The sequence below is a fragment of the Hemicordylus capensis genome, chromosome 2 (genome assembly GCF_027244095.1).
Source record: "Hemicordylus capensis ecotype Gifberg chromosome 2, rHemCap1.1.pri, whole genome shotgun sequence".
In the NCBI taxonomy this organism is placed as follows: domain Eukaryota; kingdom Metazoa; phylum Chordata; class Lepidosauria; order Squamata; family Cordylidae; genus Hemicordylus; species Hemicordylus capensis.
In genome coordinates this window covers 239921501-239949309 of record NC_069658.1, presented here as the reverse complement: position 1 = coordinate 239949309, position 27809 = coordinate 239921501, and the positions used below count along the sequence as shown (strand labels likewise).

The 27809-nt window shown below is 48.6% G+C and overlaps 1 protein-coding gene across 1 annotated transcript in view; it reads left to right on the top strand.

Annotated features, from left to right (window-relative positions):
* The first annotated feature begins 933 nt into the window (after positions 1-933).
* The window catches only part of LOC128347544 (H-2 class I histocompatibility antigen, Q9 alpha chain-like), a 42406-nt gene continuing 15530 nt past the window's right edge, over positions 934-27809 (top strand). Inside the window, exons 1-4 of the mRNA XM_053302482.1 lie at positions 934-1107; positions 4297-4572; positions 10532-10807; positions 26617-26655. Coding sequence (XP_053158457.1) covers positions 1023-1107; positions 4297-4572; positions 10532-10807; positions 26617-26655 — 676 coding nt within the window. The 5' untranslated portion in view covers positions 934-1022. The remainder of the gene's footprint in view (positions 1108-4296; positions 4573-10531; positions 10808-26616; positions 26656-27809) is intronic.

The following is a 27809-nucleotide window of genomic DNA, read 5'->3' as shown; positions in this document are numbered from 1 at the left end:
TGTTGAGAAGTATTTTCTATTAAAATATGTTGTGCAGTGAGTTCACTTTGTACTGAGTTTTGAATCTACTCCCTAGAGCAGCAGTGAGAAGTGGTTTCTAAATCTTTGTTTTTAAAATTTATCCTTTATCTTTTCTGCACCCCAGCATATATATATTTGTTTTTTTATTTTTCCTTTTTTTGATGGATGGTGACAGATACTCACTGTTCCTGTTGCATTAAAGAGTAATGGCAGGAGACTCACAGTGTTAGTCTGTCAATTTATCTTGCTGCAGCTGCTGGTCTAAATTTAAAGCAGCGTGGTTTTTCTTTTCTTTTTGTATTTTTCAAGCAGTCTGTTTCCTGTCCTCCTTCTCTATCTGTCTCTTTCTCCTATTTTTCCTTCACCCTTTTTTATGGGGGGTGTGTGTGTTAAACTACTAAATGTGCAGTCATCAATTTTCACTTCACAGCTTTTTAAGAATAATATTGCAGGTTAGTTCTCTGTGAGTGGAAAGGAATTGTCTCTGGTTGTGAGGGCTACCGTGTAGGTTGGTGTGCTGTCTCCCCTCAGAGATTTTTGAGTTTGGTGTAATATCAAGGTACCCGTTAGTATCTCTTGGCAATTTGGTGACAGTAGTAATCAACGTGTGGTGCTCTGTTTTTTGAGCTTGCTAAATAAAAGATCAATGCTTATTCCACTGTGAGTGGAAATGAATTTTTTCTGGTTCTGAGGGCTTCCCTCCCGGTCGGTGTGCTGACTCCCTTCAGGGAGTTTTGGCTCCTGGCAGTATCTGGTTGAAATTCAGTAATAGAAAGCCGCTCCTGGATGTTTTGAGTAAATTTTGGCAATGAAGTGCCTGTAGTAAGTGTTGTGTTTCGCTCTCGAAATAAGCTGCTCTAACGGTGACAAAGTGGAGACCGTTAGTCAACTGGGCTGCTGCGCGCAGTTGCTATTTATCCAGGCTGTTTTCCCGCCCGTACTTGGAAGGGGGGGGGGGATTTCTCTGAATGTGATTGGCTGGCCAGGGAAAGGGTGAGGAAATGGAAGCTGCAGTGCTTGTGAAACTGTGTGTTCTGGCAGTCGGTCCTCACAGCTGGCTGAGTCCTCCTCCCCCCCCCGCCACGTGTAAGGGCTGAAAGGGCGAATTGAAATACACCTCCTGCTGTTGCCGCTGACCAAGCTGTCTTGTGCACATTAAGCTCCAAGCCCCGCGTGTAAGGGCAAAAACGGCCCTTGAACATGTCCCTGGGGCTGTTGGCAGCAACCCAGCTTCTGCCCTCCCAGCTGCCGAGACCTCTTCTGCCCTGCATCACGTCCCTCCCTCCGCCGCCCGCTCGCCCTCCCAGCTGGTTGAGTCCTCCCTTCCACCACCCTCTTACGTTTAGGGGCTTAAACGGCCCTTCAAAATGCCACCGCCCACCCTCCCAGCTGCCAAGACCTCTTCTCCCCGGGTCCACGTCCTGGCATAGTTAGTAGAGAAGGAGAGAGGAACTCACATGCCGAGCTCCCCACTCCTTAAAGCCTCATCCCGTACTGCCGCTTTGACCGAAAAGGACACCTCTTGCGTCCTTTTTATCCAAAGCGCCAGTACAGGAAGAGGCTTTCAGGAGTGAGGAGGTCTGCATGCGAGCTCCTCTCTCCTTCGCTACGTTGGCTAGGCTAACGATTTAAGGACATTTTCCCGGGAATGAGAGTTGTGTGTGGGGTAAGCAGGTTTCGGCAGCTGGGCGGGCGGTTGGCGGCGATAGCCGTGTGGCCATTTTTAGGGGCCATTTTGGAGAAAACACGGGGGCATTTTCAAGGTCCGTTTTGGCCCTTAAATGTGGGGGTGGGGGTTTAAAGCTTGTAGGGGGGGCGGATGGTTGGCGGCGGTAGCCGTGGGGGCAATTTAATGGGGCATTTTAGCCCTTAGACGTTCTTCACAATATTCAAAAGAAGATGGCTGTCGGTGTCTGGGCGGCCGTGTCTTTTTGGGCCAATCTGAGCATGCGCTCCGCGCATGCTCAGAACAGCCCAAAAAGACACAGGCGCACGGGATCACGCTTTAGCCTTTTATTATATAGGATGAGCCATTTCTGTATTGATCACCAAGTATATTTAGCCCCAGCTTCTGGAATTTCTCCATTACTTACTGGAAAGCAGGCAGCTTCATTTCTTGTCTCCTTCACCTCATCCCCCTCCTTAAAAAAAAAAAATTAAATACTTTTCTCTGTATTCCTCTCTCTGGCATACTGCATATCACATTTCCAAGACACTCAGTATATAACGCTTAGATTTCAACAGGCAAAGCTGCCATCAAACTGATGTTTATATGAATTTATTTTTTAAGTAAGATCCAAATGTTTGAGAAGAGAAGCAATTCCCAAATGCCTTTTCAAAATTACCTTCTCTTCCCCTTGTGCAGGTAACACACACACACACACACACACACACACACACACACACGGCAAGAAAAAAAAAGTTGCCTAAAGACAAGTGGGGGGAGAATAGTATCCCAGCCAATGACATGGGGAGAAAGGAAGGGAAATACAAAGGGTGTGGGGGTGGAAAGTCCTGCTATTAAAATAAAGTTTGTTCACCATTTCCAGCTTCTGATGGCAGCTTCAAACTCCTCCTCTCATCCAAGAACGAAGAGACAGAAGGAGTTATGGTGCATTATTGGTTTAAAACAGCAACAAGTCATTTGATCCTCCCGGCACAGGAGATGCTACATAATTAGGTGTTACTCTGTGGCAGACCCTCCTCCCCGCCTCCCTCCCTTTTGCAAAGCACACACTTTTTTGCAAAGTACACACAAGATAGAGATCGCTAGGAAACATTTGCATAGATAAACAGAGCTGTTCTTTTCTCTCCACCACCACCACCCCCGCCTCCGCCGCCAAGCAAAAGAAATACCCCAAGAAAGATTTACCTCAGCAGTGCATGCAGTAAATCAATTCCATCACCCTTGTTTGTTTGTTTTGTTAATGTGCCTTTTCCTTTCTCTCTTTCTTTGCTGTGCTTAATGACTGTGTGTTTGTGCACTGCAGTTGCACCCAGACACCCTGAGCCTGGGAGAAAGAGAGAGAGAGATCTGGGAAGCGTGTTGTCTGTGCTCAGCAGAGCCGCTTGGCAGAGCAGCTCAGCAGACTCGGCAAATCGATTACAGCCTCTCCGCTCCCTAAGCAAAGGCTCTTAAGGTTTCTTGCAATTCAGACGCTGGATTACTGATCCTTCTTAACAAGAGGTAGCATCTAAACAGATCTGCTTCTTTTCCTTTCTTTTCTCCGGGATGGCAAGAGCGGCACACAGCAAACAGAAACAAAACAACGACCAGCAATTTGAATAAAGTTAACTTTATTTCTGGCGCTTTTGTTTGCTTGCTTGCTTGTTTTTGTCTTCCAAACCACATGACTGGGGATGGGGCGGGGTGGGGAGTGAGCGGAGTGATGATATGACAAAGAAAGAAGAGACGAAGAGGTCTGTTGCCGACGCTGAAGCAGCCCTTTAGGCGCCTGCGCCACTGCGCCCAGCACCGGAACCGAGCAATGGGGGGGCGCCGGGAGGGGGGGAGGGGGACTGCTCTTTGTGGGGCGTGAAGAGCAGTCTTTTTTTTTTCCTGCTGAGCAAATAATTTTTTTTTTTAAATCACCAAAAAAATTTTTGGGGGGGCGAAGGCAGGGGATAGGTGGGGGCACTTTTTGGTGCCCCCTGCCAAGTGGCGCCTGGGGCACGTGCCCCCCCTGCCCCCCCTATCGTTACGCCCCTGACAACCAAACATCCCTTGCTGCATAGTCATATAAACAGTTTTATGGATTTCCAATCAAAACAGTGCAACAGCAGGACAAACGTAGACCATGTGTGTGAGTGTTCCATCCTCCAAATTGCATCACCAGCATTTGGGAGTCTGCAACCAACCTTTGCAACTGGGGTTCTTAACTGGGCCCCCATAGTTCATCTAAGAGTCCTTCAGATCACTGGTGCCTGGACTCTCTTCTCCTGCATACTGCAGTTATTCAACGCACATTTTCTGTTCCATGTCTCCTCCCTTTTTTTCATCTATTGGTCCCCAAAAATTATTCCCTCCCTTTTCCCTATTTCTTTGCAATCTCCATAGATTTACTTCTTCCTGTTCTGTCTTTCCTCTTGTGTCCCCTTCTTTCCTAGGGTATCCCTCTTGTTCATAGGCTGTTTCCCTGCCCCAAATAAAACACGCACATCCTGGACACCTAAATTTGGACTACTGTAAGATAGCAGGATCTTTAAGGGACTGTTTCTTGGGCTTATCTTGCGGATGCTCCCTAACTCTGCCCTTCTTTCCTGTCCCCTTTCCAGGCTGCTTCTCCCACTCTCTGAAGTATCTTTTCACCTCAGTGTTGGAGCCTGGCCAGGAGGTGCCCAAGTTCACCACTGTGGGGTATGTGGATGACCAGGCCTTTGTTCACTATGACAGCAGCACCAGCAGGAGGATGTCTCCAGTACCCTGGATGAAGAAGGTAGAGGAAGAGTTTCCCCAGTTCTGGGAGAAGCAGACTGAGGTCGCAGAAGACCTTGAGGAAGTGTACAGAATTAACCTGGCAAAAGCCATGTATCGCTACAACCATAGTGGAGGTGAGTGGATGGTGAAAGGCACCCCATCTCTTGTTCGTTTGTTTTGGGAGTGGGGTCAGGTGGTCTTTGCAGAGAGGAGTTTGCATTGTAGTGATTTTTTCCCCTTCACAAATCCACTTCCCATCCCCAGTTACTTGTACAGGAGGACCTCAATATTTGCAGGCTTCAACCGTGGATACGGAAACCAAAAAATCGAGTCATGGGAATCGAGTCAATCAGCTGGAAATCGCCTGGAGACTGCCATTCCCCCCCCCCCGCCTTTTAAAAAATGGAGCCATATTGAGGCTCCCAAACACAATATGGTGGCCGGAAATGACCTCTGTGGTCATTTCCAGCCATCCCCGACACGCGGATATGCAAGGTTGATGAGTCATCTCCCTCGCTCCCATTTTTTCCTTGTATACCGAGGTTGGGTATTGGTTGGCTTTGTGTTCTTTTGGGTTGTCTTGTGCATTAGGTTGAACCCACTCAGGTCCTTTTTCAGTCTTTCAGCCTGTATAAGAAAACTTATACAGGCTGTTAGAAGTCCAGCACAGAGGAGGTGAAACACTGAAACCTAAAGGGGACATTAAAGCATAGCGTATCTTTATTCTCACCAATATTGATGACAATAGTGTCAATTTTCCTTATGAGTAAAAATTTAGGCAAAATCCATTTTTGATTAGAATTAGCCCTCAAGCAGCAAACACCATTGCTTCATAGGCTAACTCTGCTCTCAAGTTTACTATGAGCCATTTAGGAGGTTTATTTGTCTGACAGTACTTCTAAAAAGCACATAATTATACCGAGGATGACTCGTTATTCTGTCAGGTTTGAACCACCTGAGCTTGCTTCTTATAAAGTGGAACTGAGAGATAAGATCCTTAGATTCTTAGTAGCACCACAACATTCTGTATTAACAATATCTAATTTTGATATACTTGGCTTGTACAGTGCTCAGTTTTTGGAAAACTTTAGTGCCAGCTGAATAAAAAATAGTAAATTTTGTATTTTCAAATCTGAATTTTTCTGGCTTTCAATCAGGCTACTTAATATACTATTATTAATTTGAATGAATTAATGAATACTTTGGACGAATGATTACTGTAATGTGGAGCGACAGGGTTCTTGGTGTGCAATATCATAGTTTATATTTTAATTTAAGAGAACAACAACAACAAACCCCAATAATGCAAGGTAGGATATCAGAAATAGCTATTGATAATTGTCTCTTTTTATTCAAGGGCTTTATGTAGAAGTTCTGCTGGAATGCAAACCATAAGATTTGAATCATCAGGAGTTTTTTTTAGTCCGGCTGGATGAGATTTATTGGCGCCTGATACTAGAATGACTTTCAGTACTATCTCCATTTAGTTTTCACAACATATGTAACTATTTACAACACTTAAGGTCACTTTGCACTGCTGAAATAAATTTGCTTAAGAGGTTTTGATGGCCTCCTTCTACACCAAGTCTCCTCTCCTTAAAAGGGGATGAACCAGTTAAAACCAGGGAAGTGATTCCCAGCAGTGTATCCTTTACCAACTTCTCCCCTGTGCACTTGAACTAGTATCAAGTTCTCTTTGAGGTGGGATGACTTGATACTAGTTCAGGGCAGGAAACAAAATGAACTACTTTTTTAGGCACATGCCCCAAATCCATGCAACATCTCCAGCCTCCAAACTGAAGGCTTCTGCACCCAGAGAGCTGGCTTTGGGGGTCTTCTCTAATAATATCTAGATAAATTTTGGGGCAGCAGTCTTTGGGGGCGTGATCAGTCATCAGTGGGAAGTCGTCGTCCCCCTCAGTTCCTTTTGTACTAGGATGTGCGAACATCGAGGGCTAAGCAGCTGCTTCCCTCCCTACCAGAACCAGATCAGTTTTACTTGAGCTTGTGATGGATGGGATGGGAAAGCGCCCAACCCAGAGCAGCGCAGATTAAATGAAATTAAGAAGGAGCCTGCCCGGTCTACATTATGAAGCTCTGCTTCTTCCACCCACTGTACACATGTCTTCAGCTAGAGAGCCTCTTAATTTCCCCCTCTCCATCCATCTTCAGGAGAAGGGGGCGATGCTCAGGCTTTTGCCCAGCCTCCCCCCACTCCTAGCCTTCCTCAATTTTAACAGACAGCGTGGCTAACCCATCCCCAATTCCTGGATGGCTTTTTAAAATTCTTGCATTTCTTTTTTGCAAGTGTTCCCATCATCTCATTTGTCTCAAAAAAATGAACTCTGATGTATTAAGCAGAACCTCTGATTTATTTGATTTAGTGGTCTGGGCTAGAGCAAAGTCCTCCGAAGCAATCTAGAGTTAAAACGGAAAGGGGCAGGGGGAATAACATAAAAACTTAAGAGGCAGCGTTTAAGCCTCTTCCATTTGGCTAAACTGACCATGATTCCCAAAGGGCTGAAGAAATATTGTTTTAACAAGCGGCTGCAGTAGAAGGGACAAATGTTTGGGAACCACCGAGCCTTTCAGTATTGATGGGGGTAGAGGGAAAACAAGGGTGGGGGTAGGAAAGAGGAGGAAGGGAGTAGAAACAACTACCGGAGAGAGAAATCAAAGGCAGCCCTAGACGCTGAGAGCGTGAACTAAGCTCTGGAAAAGTTTCAGCCTGATTCGATGTCTGCTTGTTAATGCAAAAGGCATGGAAATGAATAAATAAACCTCAAACCGGCTAGTTTGGGTTTAGTAGTTTAGCAAGACTAATTGCAGACAATGGAGCTGGAATGACTTTTCCAATTAGCTGCTGGTGGTTTTGTACGAAATCTCCTACTTTCTCCAAACTTGTAAACTCGAGAAGCAAGGTAGGAAGCGAGGGGATCCAAGAAGAAGGTTACCAATTCTCGTTGCCTGGACAAAGCCCTTCACCCCTTCCACCTGCACACGGACAGGCACTTCAGAGAAAAAAGGGCGCGATGCAACAAGCTTGCATGCTTTCCCCTCAGCCTGCCCCAGTGCTCCCAAAGAAGGCACGCTCCAAAATGGGCTGGAAATGCGTGGAGAGGACAAAGAAGGATGGCAGCAGCCCAGCCCCAAGAGGCATGCGTAGGCACAGGTTTCCCCCTTCACCACCAACCCTCACTTCAATCAGACTGGTTCCCCAACTAACAGCACCTAGATTGCAGATAAACATGGGAGTAGCCCCGCCTGCTTTCAATTTCCTCCCGAGGAGGAAACACGCAGGGGATCGGGGCTGCAAACTGGAAAGCGGTTCTTTCCTCACATGGAAAAAAATGGCTTCCAGAAAATTATATATACAGAGGTTTCAATTATAAGGGGGGGTGGGAGGCAAGGTATATTTAAAAATCAAGGCTGTTTGTTTGTTTGTTTTATTTTTACATTTTTATACCGCCTTTCGTTAAAAGAAAACCCCAAGGCGGTTTACAAAAATTAAAAACATACAATAAAAAGCAGTAAAAACAACAAGCTAAAAACAAGCATAAAAACAGACAACAGATAAAAACACACATATTTGATATTGCCAGAATGCTGTGTGCTTTAAAAATATAAATAAATAAATGGGTTTCCCCCCCCCTTACTTCAGATGTAGTCTGAGTCTGATACCGGTTCTTAACCCCCATGCCCCCCGCCCCATTTTCTGTTTAATAGACAATACTGCACGCAGTTCTTGCTCGTTTGTCAAAGGCAGAGAAGCACGAGGAGTGAAACCAACTGGCAGCCACTTCTTAAACGCTGCTCCTGCAGGGTCCAGTTTCCTTGCAATGGGGTGGGGTGGGGTTTGACTTCTTGGGCGATAACTCTGCCTTAGCAACGACAAGGGACATTTCAGTTTCAGAGCACTTTACTTACTCAGACTGAGTCAGCACACGAGCTAACCCCCAGCTCTCTCTCCAACATCCACGTGGTCACTGGTTGTGCCGTGACTGGCTGCATACTGAGGAGGGCGGAGCACAACAAGGCAGAACTCAGGAGAACCAGCAGCTGCTGGGAGTGGGCGGGGCTGCCAACAGGGAGGGAGGAACGCTTCGTAGTTTTAACCCTTCCACCACTGCAATCGACTCTGCTTCTGCTCTCCAGCAGCCCCGCCCGGACAGATCTCGCAACTGGTGAGGCATGTGGCATGTCGGAGGGGGAGGGGCAGGAGGTCGCTGACCCCGACCCCGACTAAAAAAAATTTTTATTATTTTTTTTAAAAAGAAATTTCTATAAAGAAATTTTGTGGTGGGAGGGCGGGGTATGGCAGGCACTTTGCGCCCCCCCTTCAGCTGCGCCTAGGGCATGTGCCCTGCCTGCCCCCCCCCGGATACGCATCTGGGTACCAAGTATGAAATAAGCCCCCTGCAGGTGACTAATCCCACTTTGCAACCGTAGTTGGAAGCTCTATTTGCCCTCAAAAAAATGAGCCCCTGGTGGCGCAGTGGTAAAACTGCCGCCCTGTAACCAGAAGGTTACAAGTTCGATCCTGACCAGGGGCTCAAGGTTGACTCAGCCTTCCATCCTTCCGAGGTCGGTAAAATGAGTACCCAGAATGTTGGGGGCAATATGCTAAATCATTGTAAACCGCTTAGAGAGCTCCGGCTATAGAGCGGTATATAAATGTAAGTGCTAGTGCTATTGCTATTGCTCATAGCATTTGTAGAGTGATTGAGAAACATGATCACTTGGTCCAGGGCCGGCCCTAGATGAAATATGGCTTTGGTGCCCTAGATGAAATATGGCTTTGGTGCCCCCACCCTTCAATACAGAAATAAATTAGAAATCTAGAATGAACTGCTACCTGTATTTATTTGGGAAATGAAATTTGCTGACCCCCAACTCCCCATAGTCTGGGAAACATATCAGCGGGGATTTGAACCGGCAACCTCTTGCTCTCTAGGCAAGTTACTTCCCCACTAAGTGTGAATGTCCATTATTTCCAGGACAGCTTGTTTTATAACCTTTGTCTGGAAGTTCTTCACACCTGGCTTTTAGTTTGCATCTCCTCCAGAATGGAGGCGTGCGTTCACATATCGGCCAGATTTACCCCAAAGTCCCTGTGAGCTACCGGGGAGCACTTCACACACAATTTGGGTTGTTCCACTGTGCGTTAGACTGTATCCCGAATTATATTGGGGGTTTAAAAAAAATCACTTTTTGCGATGGTTTCTAGGGGCAACTTCGAACTAACAGTAAACCTGCAGTAAAGCCTTCTGTTTGGGAGAGCTCCTGGAGTCCCAAACAGAAGAACATGGCACACCCTGGTCCCAATGGAAGGAATGCCACCGGGCAGGTGACCTCATTAAATTTGAGCCTGATCTGGAACATGAAGTGTCAGAACACTGGAAAACAAAGTTTTATGGTGTTTTTATTCTCAAAAGGGCTACTATCCACCGCAACACATATCAGCATGTCTTATTTGGCAGAATGAAATGGTAGAGTCCTAAAGCAATAGAATGTAGTTTCAATGGGCAGTGGGGAGGGATTGGCAATTTAAAAAAACACCTCCATTAATAGATAAATTGCAACACTCTTTTTTGCAAGTAAAATGATTATGGTAATTTGTTCAGAATGTCCACCCTGCTGCCAGCATACCAGGATTTTTCTTCATCATAATCTAACCATGAGGCAAGTGGCTGTCAATCAAATGGCATCATAATATAGAATGCTATTTGTAAAGGCCAAACCTCCTTTCACGTAAGGCTGTGGAAATTCTATCCCGTTAACTCCCCCAAATGAACTTAAATAGAAACACAAGAAACTGCCTTATACAGCATCAGACCATTGCTCCCTCTAGCCCAGTATTGTCTAAGGGTTCAGGCAAGAACCTTTCCCAGCCCTACCTGGATATGCTGCCAGGGATCGAACCTGGGACCTTCTACGTGCCTGTTGTGCTCTACCACTGTTTATTCTAGACTAGAGGCTGCGGGGCAGGCTCTCTCTTTATGGGTGCAAAAACTGGAGCAGCAGACTCGGCGCTGGAGGGGAGACCTGACCCTGCACTGGCTCTGATGCCCCTAGCTTCTGTATCTCTTTCAGGGTCACACATTCTGCAGTGCATATCTGCCTGTGAGCTGGACAAGGATGGGCACAAAAGCGGGACTTTTCAGTATACCTATGATGGGAGGGACTTCATCAGCCTGGACAAAGACGCCCTTGCCTGGGTTGCAGCTGATAGTCCAGCCCTAGAGACCACAAGGAACTGGGAGTCTGACCCCCGCATTGCCCAGCAACTGAAATTCTACCTGGAGGTGACCTGCATTGAGTGGCTGCAGAAGTACCTTAATTATGGGAAGGAGGTTTTGCTGAGGACAGGTGAGGATGATGAGCTCAAAACAGCATTCATGGTTTTCTTTGTTCCTCTCCTTTTATCCTCACAGCAACTCTGTGAATTAGGTTCAACTAGCTGAACCCGCACACAGCATCTGTGCGGCAGTACACTCCCCCCACCTTCTGCCCATCTCCCTTGCCCCCTCCTGCCCCCATCTCCTCTCCACCTCGCCCCCTCCTGCCCCAGTCTCCTCTCCCCCGCCCCCTCCTGCCCCAGTCTCCTCTCCCCCGTCCCCTCCTGCCCCAGTCTCCTCTCCCCCGCCCCCTCCTGCCCCAGTCTCCTCTCCCCCGCCCCCTCCTGCCCCAGTCTCCTCTCCCCCACCCCGCCCCCTACTGCCCCTGTCTCCTCTCCCCCACCCCTTCTGTCCCCGTCTCCTCTCCCCCTCACCCCCTTGTGCCCCAGTCTCCTCTCCTCCCCGTCTCCTTCTGCCCCAGTCTCCTCTCCCCCACCCCCTCCTGCCCCTGTCTCCTCTACCCCCACCACCTCCTGCCCCACTCTCCTCTACCCCCGCCCCCTCCTGCCCCAGTCTCCACTCCACCTGCCATCTCCTGCCCCAGTCTCCTCTCCCCCCGCCATCTCCTGCCCCAGTCTCCTCTCCCCCCGCCATCTCCTGCCCCAGTCTCCTCTCCCCCCGCCATCGTGCCTTAAGGAGGCGGTGGTAAGACCTCTATTAAAAAAGCCCTCCCTTGATCCCTCCAACCTGGACAATTATAGACCTGTGTCTAACCTTCCCTTCTTGGGCAAGGTGATGGAGCGTGTGGTGGCGTCCCAGCTGCAGAGGGTCTTGGATGATACGGATTATCTGGACCCCTTTCAATCTGGCTTCCGCCCCGGGTATGGGACTGAGACTGCCTTGGTCACTCTAGTGGATGACCTACGCCGGGAACTAGACAGGGGGAGTGCGTCCCTGTTGGTTCTGCTGGACCTATCGGCGGCGTTCAATACCATCGACCATGGTATCCTTCTGGGCCGCCTCTCGAGTATGGGAATCGGAGGCACTGCGTTGCAGTGGTTCCGGTCCTTTCTTGAGGGGAGGGTCCAGAAGGTGGTGCTGGGGGACTACTGCTCGGCCCCGTGGCCATTGGCCTGTGGGGTCCCGCAGGGATCGGTCTTGTCCCCCATGCTGTTTAACATCTACATGAAGCTGCTGGGAGAGGTCATCCGGGGATTTGGACTGAGTTGTCAGCAATATGCGGATGACACTCAGCTCTATCTCTCCTTGTCATCGGATCCTAGGGAGGCGGTGGATGCCCTGAATCGGGCTGGAGGCCGTGATGGGGTGGATGTGGGCTAACAAACTGAAATTGAATCCGGATAAGACGGAGGTACTGTTGGTCAGTAGGAGAGCCAATCGGGATGAGGAGATTTTGCCGGTTCTGGATGGGGTTGCACTCCCCTTGAAGGAGCAAGTACGCAGCTTGGGGGTACTACTGGACCCGGCTCTGCTTTTGGAAGCTCAGGTGGAGGCGGTGGCCAGGGGTGCCTTTGCACGGCTTCGGCTGGTGCGCCAGCTGCGTCCCTTTCTCGAGAAGGCAGATCTGGCCACAGTTACCCACGCCTTAGTCACGTCGCAGTTGGATTACTGTAACATGCTCTACGTGGGGCTGCCCTTGAAGAATATCCGGAAACTGCAGCTAGTGCAAAACGCGGCAGCGAGGGTGTTATCTGGAGCTGCCCGTTGGGAACATATCACCCCCATTTTGAAAGAGCTGCACTGGCTGCCGGTTCGTTTCCGGGTCCAATTCAAGGTGCTGGTTTTGACCTTTAAAGCCCTTAACGGTTTGGGTCCGGGGTATTTGAGGGACCGCCTGCTCCCAAGGGTTGCTGCCCGCTTGACAAGGACATCTGAGGGGGCCCTGCTCCGGGTGCCGACAATGAGGGAGGCCCGGCTTTCGTGCACTCGGGACAGGGCCTTCTCTGTTGCTGCCCCTAGACTCTGGAATGCTCTCCCGGTGGCCATTCGTTCCTCAGACTCCATCACGGCTTTTAGAAAGCTTTTAAAGTCTTGGCTTTTTACCCAGGCTTTTACATGATCGTTTTTACTGCGGCTTCTCTGTTTTTATCTGTTATCTGTTGTCATGTTTTTATGCTTGTTTATATGTTTTTAGCTTGATGTTTTTATTGCTTGATGTTTTTACTGCTTTTATTGTATGTTTTAATTTTTGTAAACCGCCTTGGGGTTTTCTTTTAACGAAAGGCGGTATAGAAATGTAAAAATAAATAAATAAATAAATAAATAAATAAATCTCCTGCCCCAGTCTCCTCTCCCCTGCACCCTTCAGCCCCAGTCTCCTCTCCCCCCGCCGTTCCCTCCCAAGGCAATGGTTGGAACTCTCGCAGGACCTCATGAGAGTTCCAGTAGGGATCCAGATGCGTCCCCACATCCCCACGCAGTTCCCTACTCAGTCGGCCGTAAGAGAATTAAATCTATAGATTAGGAAATGGTGAATGGCTCAGGTCACTCAGTGAACTTCATGGGGTTCCCAGGGGCACCGTTGGACCCGGACTTCGGGGACCAGGTCCAAGGCCCTGCTCTCCTGGAGGGCCCCATCTATGCTACCATGGCCCTCCAGCACCAGAAATCTCTTCCTTGGGCCAGCATGACTACGGTCCCGGGAAGGAGACTCTGCAGCCCAGCATTAAATGGAGGCCAGGCTGCCGCCCCTTCCCCCATGCTATGATCAGCTGTTTGGTGGGTGCGGGCTGGCCTAGCTGAGGCAGAGGGATGTGCAATGCACTTCTGCCTCACTTTCTGCCTACCTGGCCAAGCACTCAAGGACATGACAAGCTCTCTCGTGCGGTCTGCCTCACTTCCTGCCTGCCTCCTTCCCTTCCTCCTCACTGCGCAGGCTGCAGGCAGGCTGGCAGGCAGACCTTGAAAGACAGCAGCCAGCACTGCCCAATGTGTGCACATCTGCCTTGCGGCTGCCGCTGTCTCTTCCTCCTCTTGTGCTCCTGGGTTTTCGGGGACCCTTTTGCTTCTGCTGCTGCTCTCTTCCACCAGCAGATTTGGTGTAGGGATGTGCCAGAATCATTTTGGTGCTTCAGAGAGGTGCCGAAACTATACAGGCAGCCACAGCTGAAACGTTTTGGTGTGGGGCAAAAGGTAGATTGAAGAGCGAGGCACGCAGGTCTTTACCTGTTCCTCCGCCTCCCCGCCACTGTTCCGGCCATGGCACTGCCCTTCCCAAAAGGCTGTGCACAGATATGTTGTGGCAGTGGAACACATATGGCACCTCGACCAGAACAGTGGCAGTGTGGCAGAGGAGCAGGTAAGGACCTGTACGCCTCATTCTTAAAGCTACTGTTCTCCCTTCCCATCCCAGCCCTGTGGCTGCCCAAATTGATGCAGGCACATCCCTGGTTTGATGAAGAAGCTCTCTGAATCCATGGGCATTGTGTGTTTCCCCCACCCCTGCATTTAACCAGTCATCTGTCTTGGGTTCTGAATGGCCCAGGTGTGTAGATGCATGGTGTGGGGGCTGTATGGGTTTTCCTGTTTTTTACCCATGATCTGTTTTGGTCTCTGAATGGCCCAGAAGCCCTCTGTGTCCATGGACTTGTGTAATTTTTTCATATTACAAGAATTTGTAATACAAGCATTACAATTGTTTCTTACGTTTCTTTTTAGAATGTGAGCCCTTTGGGGACAGGGAGCCATCTTATTTGTTTGTTATTTCTCTTTGTAAACCGCCCTGAGCCATTTTTGGAAGGGCGGTATAGAAATCGAATTAATAATAATAATAATAATAATAATAGCGTTTAACTGAAAAAAATATACAAAAACTGCCAACAAGGAAATAATGATCTGCTATTACAAGTGTAGTCCAACTAGAAGAGGTTATTTTAAAAGAATGTACCAAATTTGGAAAGAGAAGCATCCAGATACAGAAATAACAGAACAAAGGCTAGCAGACCAGAGAAGATACATAATAAGAAATAAAGTATTCCCAGGAGTTGAGCTGGAAGAACTGCAAAGAGCAACAGAGACTCAAGATATGGAAGAAGAATTACCATCAACTGAAGCAGTTGCTCAGGCGCAGATGGAGGAGGTGTTGGAAATAGAGGATGCCACTGTTACTGAACTGTTTCGAAATCGAAACCAGGCAACCGCCCCTTTGCCTTCACCTCAAAAACCCAAATTCCGTTTAACAGAAAAGCAACAAGAACTAAAGCAAAAAATAACTGAGCACATGAACCAAACAACCACCAGGGTTCGACTTCCAGCTCTAAAAACAGTTGCCAAAAAACAACTTGCTCAGGCATTAAAAGATGTCAATGCTGCACTTGCAGAAATAACTACCAATAATTTGCAAGAAACAAACCAACTAATGTACAGTGCAGCAACAATAACAACACAAGAACTCGGATATAAGATCGGTGGACCTGTAAAAAAAGAAAGCAGTACATCACCTAAATGGAAGATTAGATTAGAAAATAAAATCTCCAGGCTTAGATCAGATGCTAGTACATTGAAAGATATGAAAGACAAGAAGTTTAAGAATGAAAACACCAAACAGTATCTGATCCAAAAATACCACCTAGATTCAAGGAAAATTAGAGACATCCTGGAAATAATAAAACAGCAAATAACAGCAGTGTCAAAGAAGATTAGCAGGTATGAAGCCAGAATTACACAACACAGGCAGAATCTCCAATTCCAGTCGAATCAGAGACGTTTCTACCAAAGCATAGAAGGAGAAACCTAGAAACACCAAACAAAGAAGAAACAGTGCAATTCTGGGGGAAATTATGGTACAGTCCAATAGATTATAATAAAAAAGCAGGCTGGATGAAAGAGGTCAAAAAATGTAACCAACAAATGCAAGATCTAATAATAACACCAGAATTAATAAGTGAAAGAACAAAGAAAATTAAAAATTGGACTGCGCCAGGCGACAATGAACTGCATGGCTTTTGGCTTAAACACCTAACAAGCCTTCATAAACAACTATCAAAACAGTTCAATCACATTTTGCAAGGAGGTTATACTGAACAATGGCTAACAACTGGGAAAACTCATCTCATAATGAAAGACCCAGCAAAAGGTGCAGTTCCAAGTAATTATAGACCGATAACTTGCCTGCCAACCATGTTCAAATTATTAACTGGAATAATAGCAGATGAAGTGATGCAACACTTATTAACTAACAAACAGCTTCCAGTTGAACAGAAAGGAAATTGCCCGAACACCAGAGGCACAAAAGACCAACTGCTGATTGACAAAATGATTTTAGAAAACTGCAAGAGAAGAAAAACAAATCTAAGTGTTGCATGGATTGACTACAAGAAAGCCTTTGATTCATTGCCTCACACATGGATACTAAAATGTTTAGAAACAAATGGTGTCAGCAAAAACATTCAGATATTTATTAAAAAAGCAATGGGCATGTGGAGTATACAGTTAACAATCAATGGCGAGACACTTGGACAGGTTAGCATTAGAAGAGGCATTTTCCAAGGGGACTCACTACCCCTCTGTTGTTTGTAATCGCCATGACCCCACTTTCACAAATACTAAACAAAACAAGCCTCGGATACCAAACATCTAAAATATCAAGTAAAATCAACCATCTGCTGTACATGGACGATCTGAAGTTGTATGGAAAGTCCCAGTCAGAAATTGAATCACTGCTAAGCACTGTCCGTATATTCAGTAGCAATATAGCAATGGAGTTTGGACTAGACAAGTGTGCTGCATTAATAATGAACGGAGGAAAAATAAGAAAAACAGAAGGAATAGAACTGCCCAATGGAAGCAAGATCAAGAACCTGGAAGAGAAAGCACATTACAAGTACTTGGGCATTCTCCAGGCTGATAACATCACACACACTGAAGTTAAAAGAAAAATTGGAAGTGAATACATCAGGAGAGAGAGAGAAATCCTCAAGTCCAAACTCAATGGCGGGAACACCATACAAGCCATAAACACCTGGGCTATACCTGTTATCAGATACATTGCAGGAATAATAGACTGGACCCAGGCAGAGCTAGAGACACTGGATCATAAGACCAGGAAAATAATGACCATCAATCATGCTCTGCACCCCCGCAGTGATGTAGATAGGCTATACCTCCCTCGCAGCTCAGGTGGAAGAGGAATGCTGCAAGTCCATCAAACAGTAGAGGAGGAGAAAAGAGGCCTTGAAGGATATATCAAGGACAGTGAAGAAGATGCACTTCAAATGGTCAATAATGCGAAACTATTCAACACCAATGAAAGAAAGCAGGCCTACAAGAAAGAACAAGTCAAGAACCGAGCAGAAAAATGGAGAAATAAGCCCCTGCATGGTCAATATTTGCACAATATAAGTGGAAAATCAGACATCACCAAGACCTGGCAACGGCTTAAGAATGGTTACTTGAAGAAAGAAACAGAGGGTTTAATACTGGCTGCGCAAGAACAGGCACTAAGAACAAAAGCAATAAGAGCAAAAGTCGAAAAATCAACCACAAACAGCAAGTGCCGCCTTTGTAAAGAAGCAGATGAAACAGTGGACCACCTAATTGTTGTAAAAAGATTGTACAGACTGACTACAACATGACAAGGTAGCAGGGATGATACACTGGAATATCTGCAAAAAATACAAGCTACCTGTAGCCAAAAATTGGTGGGACCATAAAATTGAAAAAGTTGAAGAAAATGAAGATGTAAAAATATTATGGGACTTCTGACTACAAACAGACAAACATCTGCCACACAATACACCAGATATAACTGTAGTCGAGAAGAAAGAAAAACAAGTTAAAATAATCGACATAGCAATACCAGGGGATAGCAGAATAGAAGAAAAGGAACTAGAAAAAATCACAAAATACAAAGATCTACAAATTGAAATGGAAAGGTTGTGGCAGAAAAAGACCAAAATAATCCCAGTGGTAATTGGCGCCCTGGGTGCAGTTCCAAAAGACCTTGAAGAGCACCTCAACACCATAGGGGCCACAGAAATCACCATCAGCCAATTACAAAAAGCAGCTTTACTGGGAACAGCCTATATTCTGCGACGATATCTATAACAATTGACAATAAAATTCAGCCATCCCAGGTCCTTGGGAAGGACTCGATGTCTGGATAAAACAAACCAGTCAATAACACCTGTCTGACTGTGTAAACAAGAAATAACAATAACAAGCCGACCCCACACAGAGCATCTGTGCGCTCTTTGGGGCCAGCTACCTCTCCCCCCCACACACACCGTTGCCACTCTTTGCTGGCCTCTGCAGCCGGCCTCCTCTCCCCCACCCTCTTGCCCGGGCCCACCGCTGCCCGTGGCTCCACCCGGGCCCGCCACCATCTTGCCTCGCCCGGCCGGGCCCGCTACCACCTCAGCTCCGCGGCCACCATGGCCGCCCACAGCCTGGCCCGCTGGTTCTCCTGGGTGCGCTGTGCCAGCCAATCAGGTGCCTCTGCAGCCCAGCCAATCAGCTGGGCTGCCGGGACGCACACACAGGAGAAATCTATATATATATTTCTCCTGGGTGTGCCCAGGAGAAATGCGTCCCAGCAGCCCAGCTGATTGGCTGGGCTGCAGGGGGCGCCTGATTGGTCCTGGCGGGCCAGGAGTGTGGGCGGCCATGGTGGCCGCGGAGCAGAGGCGGCGGTGGCGGGCCCGGGCGGAGCCGCGGGTGGCGGTGGACCCCGGCAGAGCCGAGGTGGTGGCTGGCGGGCCCAGCCCGGCCGCGGAGGTGAGGCGGCGGCTGGTGGGCCCAGCCGCAGAGGTGAGGCAGCGGCTGGCCGGCCCGGCCGGGGAGGCGAGGCGGCGGCTGGCCGGCCCGGCCTGGCTGTGGAGGCAAGGCAGCAGGCCAGGCCGCGGCAGCGGGCCCGGCCCGGCTGCGGGGGAGGCCAGAGGCGGCAGCGGGCCTGCTTGAGGCACAGATGCTCTGTGCCCGGGCCCACTAGTATATGTATACTAGCTGAACCCGCACAGAGCTTCTGTGCGGTAGTTTTCTTACTTTTTGGAGTTGTGTTGTGTGAATCTGGCTGGTTGTTCAGTTGTTTTTTCCCCCTCCCATGTGTATTCTTTCTGTTTTTGCAGTTCTTTATGTGTATCAGTGGTTGTTGTTTTTGGAGGGGTTTTTTGTGGGGGGTAGGTGTTTCAAGTATATGGGCTGTTTTTTTTTGTCCTTCTTGTTTTGTGGGGTTTTTTTTGTGCCTCTCTTACTTGTTTTTGACTTGGGTTTTGGTCTGTCTTTGCCTGTTTGGCCCGGGTGGAGCGGCGGCACTCGGCCAAGGCGGGCCCGGGCGAAGCGGCGGGACTCCATGGCGGGGGCGGCCCAGCCCAGAAGCGCGGTGGTGGCGGCGGCGGCTCATCTTAAATTGATAGTTACCTCCTATTCTGATAAATAGATTACTCTCTCCCTGCTCATTAAAGAGAATCAACATGTTAAAAGGTGCCTCTTTGCCAACTTAGCGGGGTTACCCCGCAAATGGGTTTCCCCTTACTCTTATCTCTGCAGTTTTCCTTCTAGTGTGAGTGTGTGTGTGTACACTATAGTAATATATAGATATAGAGAGAGACGATGTTTAAAGCTGCAAACAGAACGCCATACAACTCCATGCATATATTTCCTCCTGGATCCTAGAAGGATGGTCTTAATCAAAGGAAGAACAGCAAACCACCCTTCTCTGGATGTGAAAAGCCCTTCCCTTCAAGTTACCCCAGGGGTGCAGCGGTAGCGGAGAGAGCAAGCTCAGCTGCCTGTCTGAAGTGGGGGAGGGGGGCAGGATATATCCTCCATTATTCGGCATTCGTTTGTTCATTCATTCATTCATTTAAGTGTCTTTTTCTAGACCACATCTTGCCTCCCTAAAGGATACCCAGGGACCAAACTCAGGTGTGGTGGGCTATTTCTTTTAAACAGGGGCAGTTGATGCACGCCGCCTTGCAGCACGGCTGGTTCTTTACCCCCAGCCACCCTCCATCTGTCATCTTCTCCTTCTTCTCCGTGCTCCCCCTCAGGGCTTCCACTCGCCTCATCGCTCACACACTGCTTGTCCTGTGTCCTGTTTTGCGCCCAGCCCCAGCTAGCCCCCTCCTCTCACCCCAGGAGGAGAGCCGGGTTCACCGCTTCCTAGGAATTGCTTTCCTAGAACTGCCTATCCCCCCGCCCTGTTTCATGGTGCACCAGGCTGGCTTGCTACCCCTCTATATTCCTGTGTGGGTCAAAGAAGGAAGGGAAGGGAAGCCTCTTCCAGGAACTGTCCCCTCCTCACTCACTGACCGAGATCGGAATGTCAAACAGGGGCGGATCCGGTTCCCTTCCTTCAGTTGCGGGGATTGGTCGGGCTGGTGGGGCAGGGAGGTCAGCCCGGGTGTCGCCCACCAGCGAGGAGAACTCGAAGTCACTCCCGCGTGTCTTCGTGCGGCTCTCGTTCGGAGAAGCCTCGGGAGAGTCGCTCTTGCCCAGTGCGTGGCCACCCTGTCTGTGAAGACCCACACCAGCCATGCTGCTGCGGGGCGCCCTGAGATCGCTCCCGCCAAATCTGCGGCGGGGCCGCCCACCCGCCGCCTTCCTTTCGCTGCCTGCTCTGCGCTTTGCCTGCGGCCCAAGCACTGAGGGGTGGTGAGTCCAGCCTCTGCCTCGCGTTTCTGGCTGCGCAGCATAGCCCGCTCGAGTCTGTTTCCTCCGCGGCTGGGCCCACCGGGCTCCGCCTTCATGGCCGCCGCCGCTGGTCTCCTGGGTGCGCCTTACCCAATCAGGCACCCCCGCAGCCCAGCCAATCAGCTGGGCTGCCGGGAGGCACGTTCGAAAGGCACACCCAGGAGAAATATATAGATAGATAGATAATTCAGCCATCCCAGGTCCTTGGGAATGACTCGATGTCTGGATAAAACAAACCAGTCAATAACACCTGTCTGAGTGTGTGTGTAAGTAAGTAAGTAAGTAAATAAATAAATTGTAATTACAAGCATTTGCTGGGCTAGAAGGCCAGCAGAGGAGAAGGAGAGTCCATCCACTTCCCATCCAGTGTCACCTGGGGTGAGAGACCAGGTGGGTACTGTGGGCTCCTTCTGCTGTTACCTGCCTGCTCCTGCTTCCCCTGTGGGCCTGCTGCCTCTGTGTAACATCTGTGGGGAGTGTGTGTAGGATTGGGACCAGCTCCTGGGTAACTCAGCAGTTCCTCAGGTCATCTGCCCAGCTTTGGGCTTTATATGAACACTGCCTGTGGCAGCGGGCCCACCACCGGCAGGGTCAACACCAAAGGGGCGACACCAAAGGGGCTTGCCCCTTTTGCGTGAGCCACTTTGGGGGATAACGAGGGTGATGGCTAGGCTGTTTGGCTCAAGATCTCTCATGGGTGTGTAAAGGAGATTGGGTATTATAATTAGGCTTCTTTTTGAAATCTTGGGTGAGTTGAGTTTTAATGTTTCTGGGTCTGTCTGGAGATGGGTAGATGGACTGTATCCACTGATTATGGGGCAGCTATTCCAGTGGTGATGGGGAATAGAAGAAGTAACGTTGACAGGTCAGCAGGCTGTTGCAGGGGAAGGGAAATCAGAAACTTAATTGCTGTCTCCCCTTCTGGCTGTCCTGCCAGCTCGTTGACCTTGGAAAGCAATGCTAACCACCCACAGAGCCTCGTCTTGCTCCTTTGTAATGCCAGGTCAGTCCAGAATAAACCTGAAATCATCCATGATTTGATTCTGTATGGCTGATCTGGTATGTATTACGGAGGTTGCGGGAGGCTGGTGGCCCAGTTTGGTCCTGGCTTCTTCCTCCAGGGTACTCTGTTGAGGAGCAGGGGCGGGGATGTGGGTGGCGAGGTTACTGTGGTCTACAAGAACAATATTTCCCTTGTCAGGATCCCCGTCAGTGTCTGACCATATTGAATGTGTATACCTAAGTTTGGGGACCAGGGATAGACTGGGACTTCTGTACTGATCGCCTCGTTGTCCAACGGATTCCCTAACTGAGCTGACGGACTTGGTCTCAGGCTTGGCGTTGGAGTCTCCCAGGCTTGTGGTGCACTTTGGGACCAATTTGTCCAGGGTGGCTCAAGAGTTCATAGCGGCCATGACAACTATGGGCCTATCCCAGGAGGTCTCGGGACCGACGCATATTGCTGGTCACACGCTTGATCTGGTCTTTCACTATGAACAGGGTGGTGTTCCGTGGGTGGGGACTTCTGTGATTTCCCCATTGTCATGGACAGACCACCATCTGGTTAAGGTTGGACTCACGACCACATTCCACCTCCACAGGGGCGGGGAGGGGGGCATTAGCATAGGATTCCAAGAAGCCTTGGAGGGATTTTGTGTCAGCTCTGCTGGGGACCCTGTCAACACTCTGGTGGAGAACTGGAATAATCAACTCACCATGGCAGTGGACGCGATTGCTCCTAAGCGTCCTTGGTAGATGGAAGAACTACGGGGGCTGAAGTGGCGAGATAGATGAGTAGAGTGCAAGTGGAGGAAGACTTGACTCGAATCCAACAGATTATTACATAGAGCACATTTGAAGATCTATGCTCAGGCGATAACTCCCTCAGAGTTAAATAATTACAGGCCTGTCTCCAACTTTCTGTGGTTGAGCAAGGTGATTGAGAAGGTGATGGCCTCCCAACTGCAGGCGGTCTTGGAGGAAACTGATTATCTAGACCCATTTCAGACCGGCTTTCAGGTGGGCTATGGGGTGGAGACTGCCTTGGTCGGCCTGATGGATGATCTCCAATTGGGAATTGACAGAGGGAATGTGACTCTGTTGGTCCTTTTGGACCTCTTGGCAGCTTTCAATACTATTGACCATAGTATCCTCCTGGAGCGTCTGAGGGGATTGGGGGTGGGAGGCACTGCTTTGCAGTGGTTCTGCTCCTACCTCACGGGCAGATTCCAGATGCTGCATCTTGGAGACTGTTGTTCTTCAAAATCTGAACTTCTGTATTGTGTCCCTTAGGGCTCTGTATTGTCTCTGATGTTGTTTAACATCTACATGAAACCGCTGGGAGAGATCATCAGGGGATTTGGTGCAGGGTGTTATCAATATGCTGATGACACCAAAATCTATTTCTCCATGTCAGCATCATCAGGAGAAGGCATAACCTCCCTAAATGCCTGCCTAGAGGCAGTAACGGGCTGGATGAGGGATAACAAACTGAGGCTGAATCTAGATAAGATGGAGGTACTTATTGTGCGGGGAGGAAACTTGGGAGATAATTTTGATCTGCCGGTTCTGGATAGGGTCAAGCTCCCCCAGAAGGAACAGGTACGCAGTCATGGGGTGCTTCTGGATCCGAACCTCTCCCTGGTGTCCCAGGTTGAGGTGGTGGCCAAAGGTGCCTTCTATCAGCTTCGGCTGATACACCAGCTGTGTCCGTTTCTTGAGATGAACGACCTCAAAACAGTGGTACATCTGCTGGTAACCTCTAGGCTGGATTACTGCAGTGCGCTCTATGTGGGGCTGCCTTTGTACGTAGTCTGGAAACTGCAGTTGGTTCAGAAAGTGGCAGCCAGGTTGGTCTCTGGGTCATCTAGGAGAGACCATATTACTCCTGTGTTGAAGGAATTGCACTGGCTACCGATATGTTTCCAGGCAAAATACAAGGTGCTGGTCATTACCTATAGAGCCCTAAACTGCTTAGGCCCTGGGTAATTAAGAAAATGTCTTCTTCGCCATGAGCCCCACTGCCTGCTAAGATCATATGGAGAGGTTCGCCTGCTGTTGCCGCCAACTCATCTGGTGGCTACTTGGGAATGGGCCTTCTCTATTGCAGCCCCTGGACTTTGGAATGCGCTCCCTGTTGAAACAAAAGCCTCCCCATCTCTGGCAACTTTTAAAAAGGCACTGAAGACACTTTTATTCACTCAGGCTTGTAATTAGATTTATAGTTTTAAATAATTTAAATACTGGGTTTTAAATGTTTTTAATCTTTTAAATGATTTTAATTGTAAACCACCCAGAAACACAAGTTTTGGGCAGTATAGAAATATTTTAAATAAAATAATAAAAGATTTGCCCTAAATTTAGGAATCCATCAGCAGGTGAGGTAGGGGTGTGTGTGTGTGTAAGAAGGAGCAGTCTTGTTTTCTGTTGCTCCAAAGAGCAGGACTAGAACCAATGGCATAAAATTACCAGGAAGCGAGTCCCTGCCCCACCCACCCCTGGGTATGGCATTAGGTCCAGGGTCTAAAATTACGTAGCTGCAGCCCTGGGGGTTCCTTCCTGTTAAAGTGTATCATCCATCTTGCCAGCCTCCAAAGATGTGCTGTGTTAAACCAATATTGCCGTTTTCCCAGTCCCCCCAGCAGTGAACGTGGCACGCAAGGCAGGCCATGGTGACCTGGAAACCCTCACTTGCTGGGCCCACGGCTTCTACCCCAAGGAGATCGACATCAACTGGGTGAAGGACGGGGAGGTCTGGATGCAGGACACCTTCAGAGAACCTACCACACACTCAGACGGAACCTACCACACTCGGCTCAACATTGAGATTGACCGCAAGGACAGGGGCCGCTTCTGTTGCAAGGTGGATCATGATGCCCTGAAGGAGCCTGGTGAGGAATGGGAAAAGAGGGTGGGCTCCCTGGGGTAGAGGGTGGCAGATTCTGAAGGGATAGCAATTTTCTCCTGGGACATTTAAACACAGCAGGCTTTACTGTGAGTTTATGGGGAGGCTTTACTGCGAACTCAAACTTGTTCCAAAAAAATAGTGGATTTTAAAACCCCGGATATAAATTGGGGTACACTCTAAGGCACAGTGAAAAACCCGAATTATGTGTGAACTACTCCCGAAAAATTCACAGGGACTTTTGGGTAAATCTGGACGATATGAAAACCCACCCCACCCCCCATTTCAAAGGAGATGAAAGTTAAAGGGCTTCAAAAGCCCCGTCTGAAAAACTTCCTGGGGAGAAAGGAGGGACTCAAAAGAAAAGCCCTCCCCATTCTATTGCATCACAGGCTAAAAGACCCCGAAGGTACTTTGGGGTGCAAAAGCGCTCTTCTGAAGGAAGATGTGTGAGCTTGGAAGCGTGTGGCTGCTATCAGGAGGTGGGCAGAGATACTGTGAGAAGCAGAGGAGGCCCAATGTAGCCAAGGGGAAATGGAAACTCAATTTGTATTGGTATGCATTGGCTAATGTATATTCAATAAAATAAAATAAAACATATGGGATTGTTAAGAGGATGACACCATAGCTCAGTGGCAGAGCATCTGCTTTGCATGCAGAAAGTTCCAGATTCACTCCCTGGTAGCATCTCCAGGGAAGGCTCAGAAGAATCATTTCCTTTCTGGAACCTTGAAAGCCTCTGTGAATCCTAATGTAAGCAGTACTCAGCTAGATAAACCAAGGGTCTCAGTAGAAGGCAGCCTCTTATGCTCATCTGTCAAGCCCTTTGCTGGGTTGTAATGGGCCTAGAGATTTCCGTGGTGTTGAGCAATGGAACAACACTGGATAAGGCCACTCTGGGAAGAGCATCTGCATGCAGAAGGTTCCAGGTCCCCCCTCTCACCGGGCTGAAAGCGACTCCTGCCTGTAACCTTGGAGAAGCTGCTGCCAGTCTGTGTAGACAATACAGAGCTAGAGGGACCAGTCTTCTGACTTGGTAGAAGGTAGTTTCCTGTGTTCCAGATTCAATTCCAAAGATGTCCAGTTCAATCATCTTTGGATTTCTAGCTGAGGGTTGCTGCCAGTCTAAGTAAATGTGTGTTTGTCCCAATTGAATTTCAGTGTGTAATAGAGTCATTGATGGAGCCACTGTGTGGGGAGTCGTCACCACTGTGTGGGGAGTCGTCGCCACTGTGTGGGGAGTCGTCGCCACTGTGTGGGGAGTCGTCGCCACTGTGGGGGGAGCCGTCGCCACTGTGGGGGGAGTCGTCGCCACTGTGGGGGGAGTCGTCGCCACTGTGGGGGGAGTCCTCGCCACGGTGGGGGGAGTCCTCGCCACGGTGGGGGGAGTCGTCGCCACGGTGGGGGAAGTCGTCGCCACGGTGGGGGAAGTCGTCGCCACGGTGGGGGAAGTCGTCGCCACGGCGGGGGCAGTCGTCGCCACGGCGGGGGCAGTCGTTGCCACTGTGGTTTGGATCATCTTCTGCATCAGTAAGTAAACTGTTACTGCATTTGCTATGAGGCTGGTGGGTCATAGACTCCCACTATGAGTGTGTTGGTACTAATGGCAGCTGGGCGGTCACCATTAGGGTCCATTATCCTGGGAATTTTTTTAAAAAAACCCTTTTAAATAGTCATTCATATGCACATCTGTATGATACATTCACATATTGCAGTTCCCTTTGTAAATAACGGGAAAGTACTTCAGAAGGTTATCAGTTGTGCACCTATGCTTGTGCACCTATATTGCTTCCTAGAAAACCTGGGAAGACCTGAGTCCTCCATAGAGGCTCTATGGGTGACAATACGAGTCCTGAAAGGAACTGTGGTACTAGGAACATGCTATCGCCCTCTAGATCAAAATGCTGATAGTGACTGGGAGTTGCAGGAGGAAATCAAGGAGGCATCATGGAGAGACGGAGCTGTAATAATAATAAAAACTGATCTCAGACCATTTCCTCTGATGTTGATCCAAGTTGTTCTCCAGTGCTGTTCCAAAAAGGAGGACAGGAGGTAGTGAGGTTACAATCAGGCAAAGCAGAACTGGGTAGGTTGGTAGATTCCCTAACTACCATTCCCTGGAAAAATTGTGGAAGTACCTTCCCTGGAGGTTGTAAGGAGGATAAGGGAGAAACATCTGCCACGTACAGCTTTGGGTCCAAGAGACCTGCCACACTGCAGAAAGTGGGATGGATGGTCTGTGGATGTCCTTCCCAGCCCCAATTTTTCTGTTTCTGTCTTTGCAGAGAGGCGGCAACGGCACGGACCCTACACAGCAACAGCAAGTGAGTGATGCCTTCCTCTTGAAAGTACAGTATTTTTTCAGCACAATAACTGAGGGAGGGGCTCAGTTGTTCAGGCCCTGAAGCTGCAGAGGAGCTGTGACAGTCCACAAATCGCCCACCCCAATGAAGTGGTGTGGGGAAAGTGGGTCCTTATTGCATAGGTAGACAGGCTGCTTAACATGTCTGTGGATCATGAGGATATTTGTCCTGTCTGAGAAAGGCCTAGAGAGAGCCAGGCTGACAGACGGGCTCCCAAGACAAACTATAGGCAGAGAGACTGAGGAAGAAGAAACATATTGCTGTTAAGAGTATTGATTTCTTAGAGACCAGAAACCACAGACTTGACTGGTTGCTTCCAACCTGTATGAGGACTTCAGAGACTTTCTTCTGCTGCCTTGGCCTTATTGCCCCTTTGTCCCTTGGTCTCTGCTTCTCCACCCCCCTCCTGTCGACATCCCTCTTGTTCCTTAACCTTCTGCAGAACCTTCCTCCATTCCTCAATTGCATGCGTCACCCATCGGTCTTTCCTCCAAGTCCCTGTTTCACAGCACTATGTCACACTTCATGCCTCTGTTCTTAGTTCTTTGGCCTCCTGGGCCTTCCTTCCATGACTTCCCAGCCTTCACCCTCCTAGTCTGTTCACACAGCTGCCAGCTAGGGCAGATAGCAGCTTCCAGCTAGTGAAGTGGCTGCAAGTTGACTGGCAGAGGCTGAGGAAGTGTGTAGAAAGGAGGAGGTGCAGCACTCCCTCACACAGATGCCAGAAGTGGGGCCTCCACTTCATTTTTGGAAGGGCAGTATAGAAATTGCATAAATAAATAATAATAAATAATAAATAAATATTAGCAAACATTGACCCAAACCTAGAACTAATTCCCACAGAAGGTATTCCAGCTTTTTCAGATTCAGGACATTCTAAAATATGGAAATAAAAAAATATACCATTATATACACATGCAAAAACAAATGACACAGGTTTTATTGTGGAACTCTTTGAGTGTAGAAACACTGCATGAAGCACCAAATTTCTCATTTTAGCAATTAGCAGCTTCAAAAACAACACTGAAATGTGGTTGTGGGCATGTAAATGTTTGAATGTAGATGAAAATATTTGAGTGATGTGCTAAGTATATGGTATCACTCAGTGTTCTTCA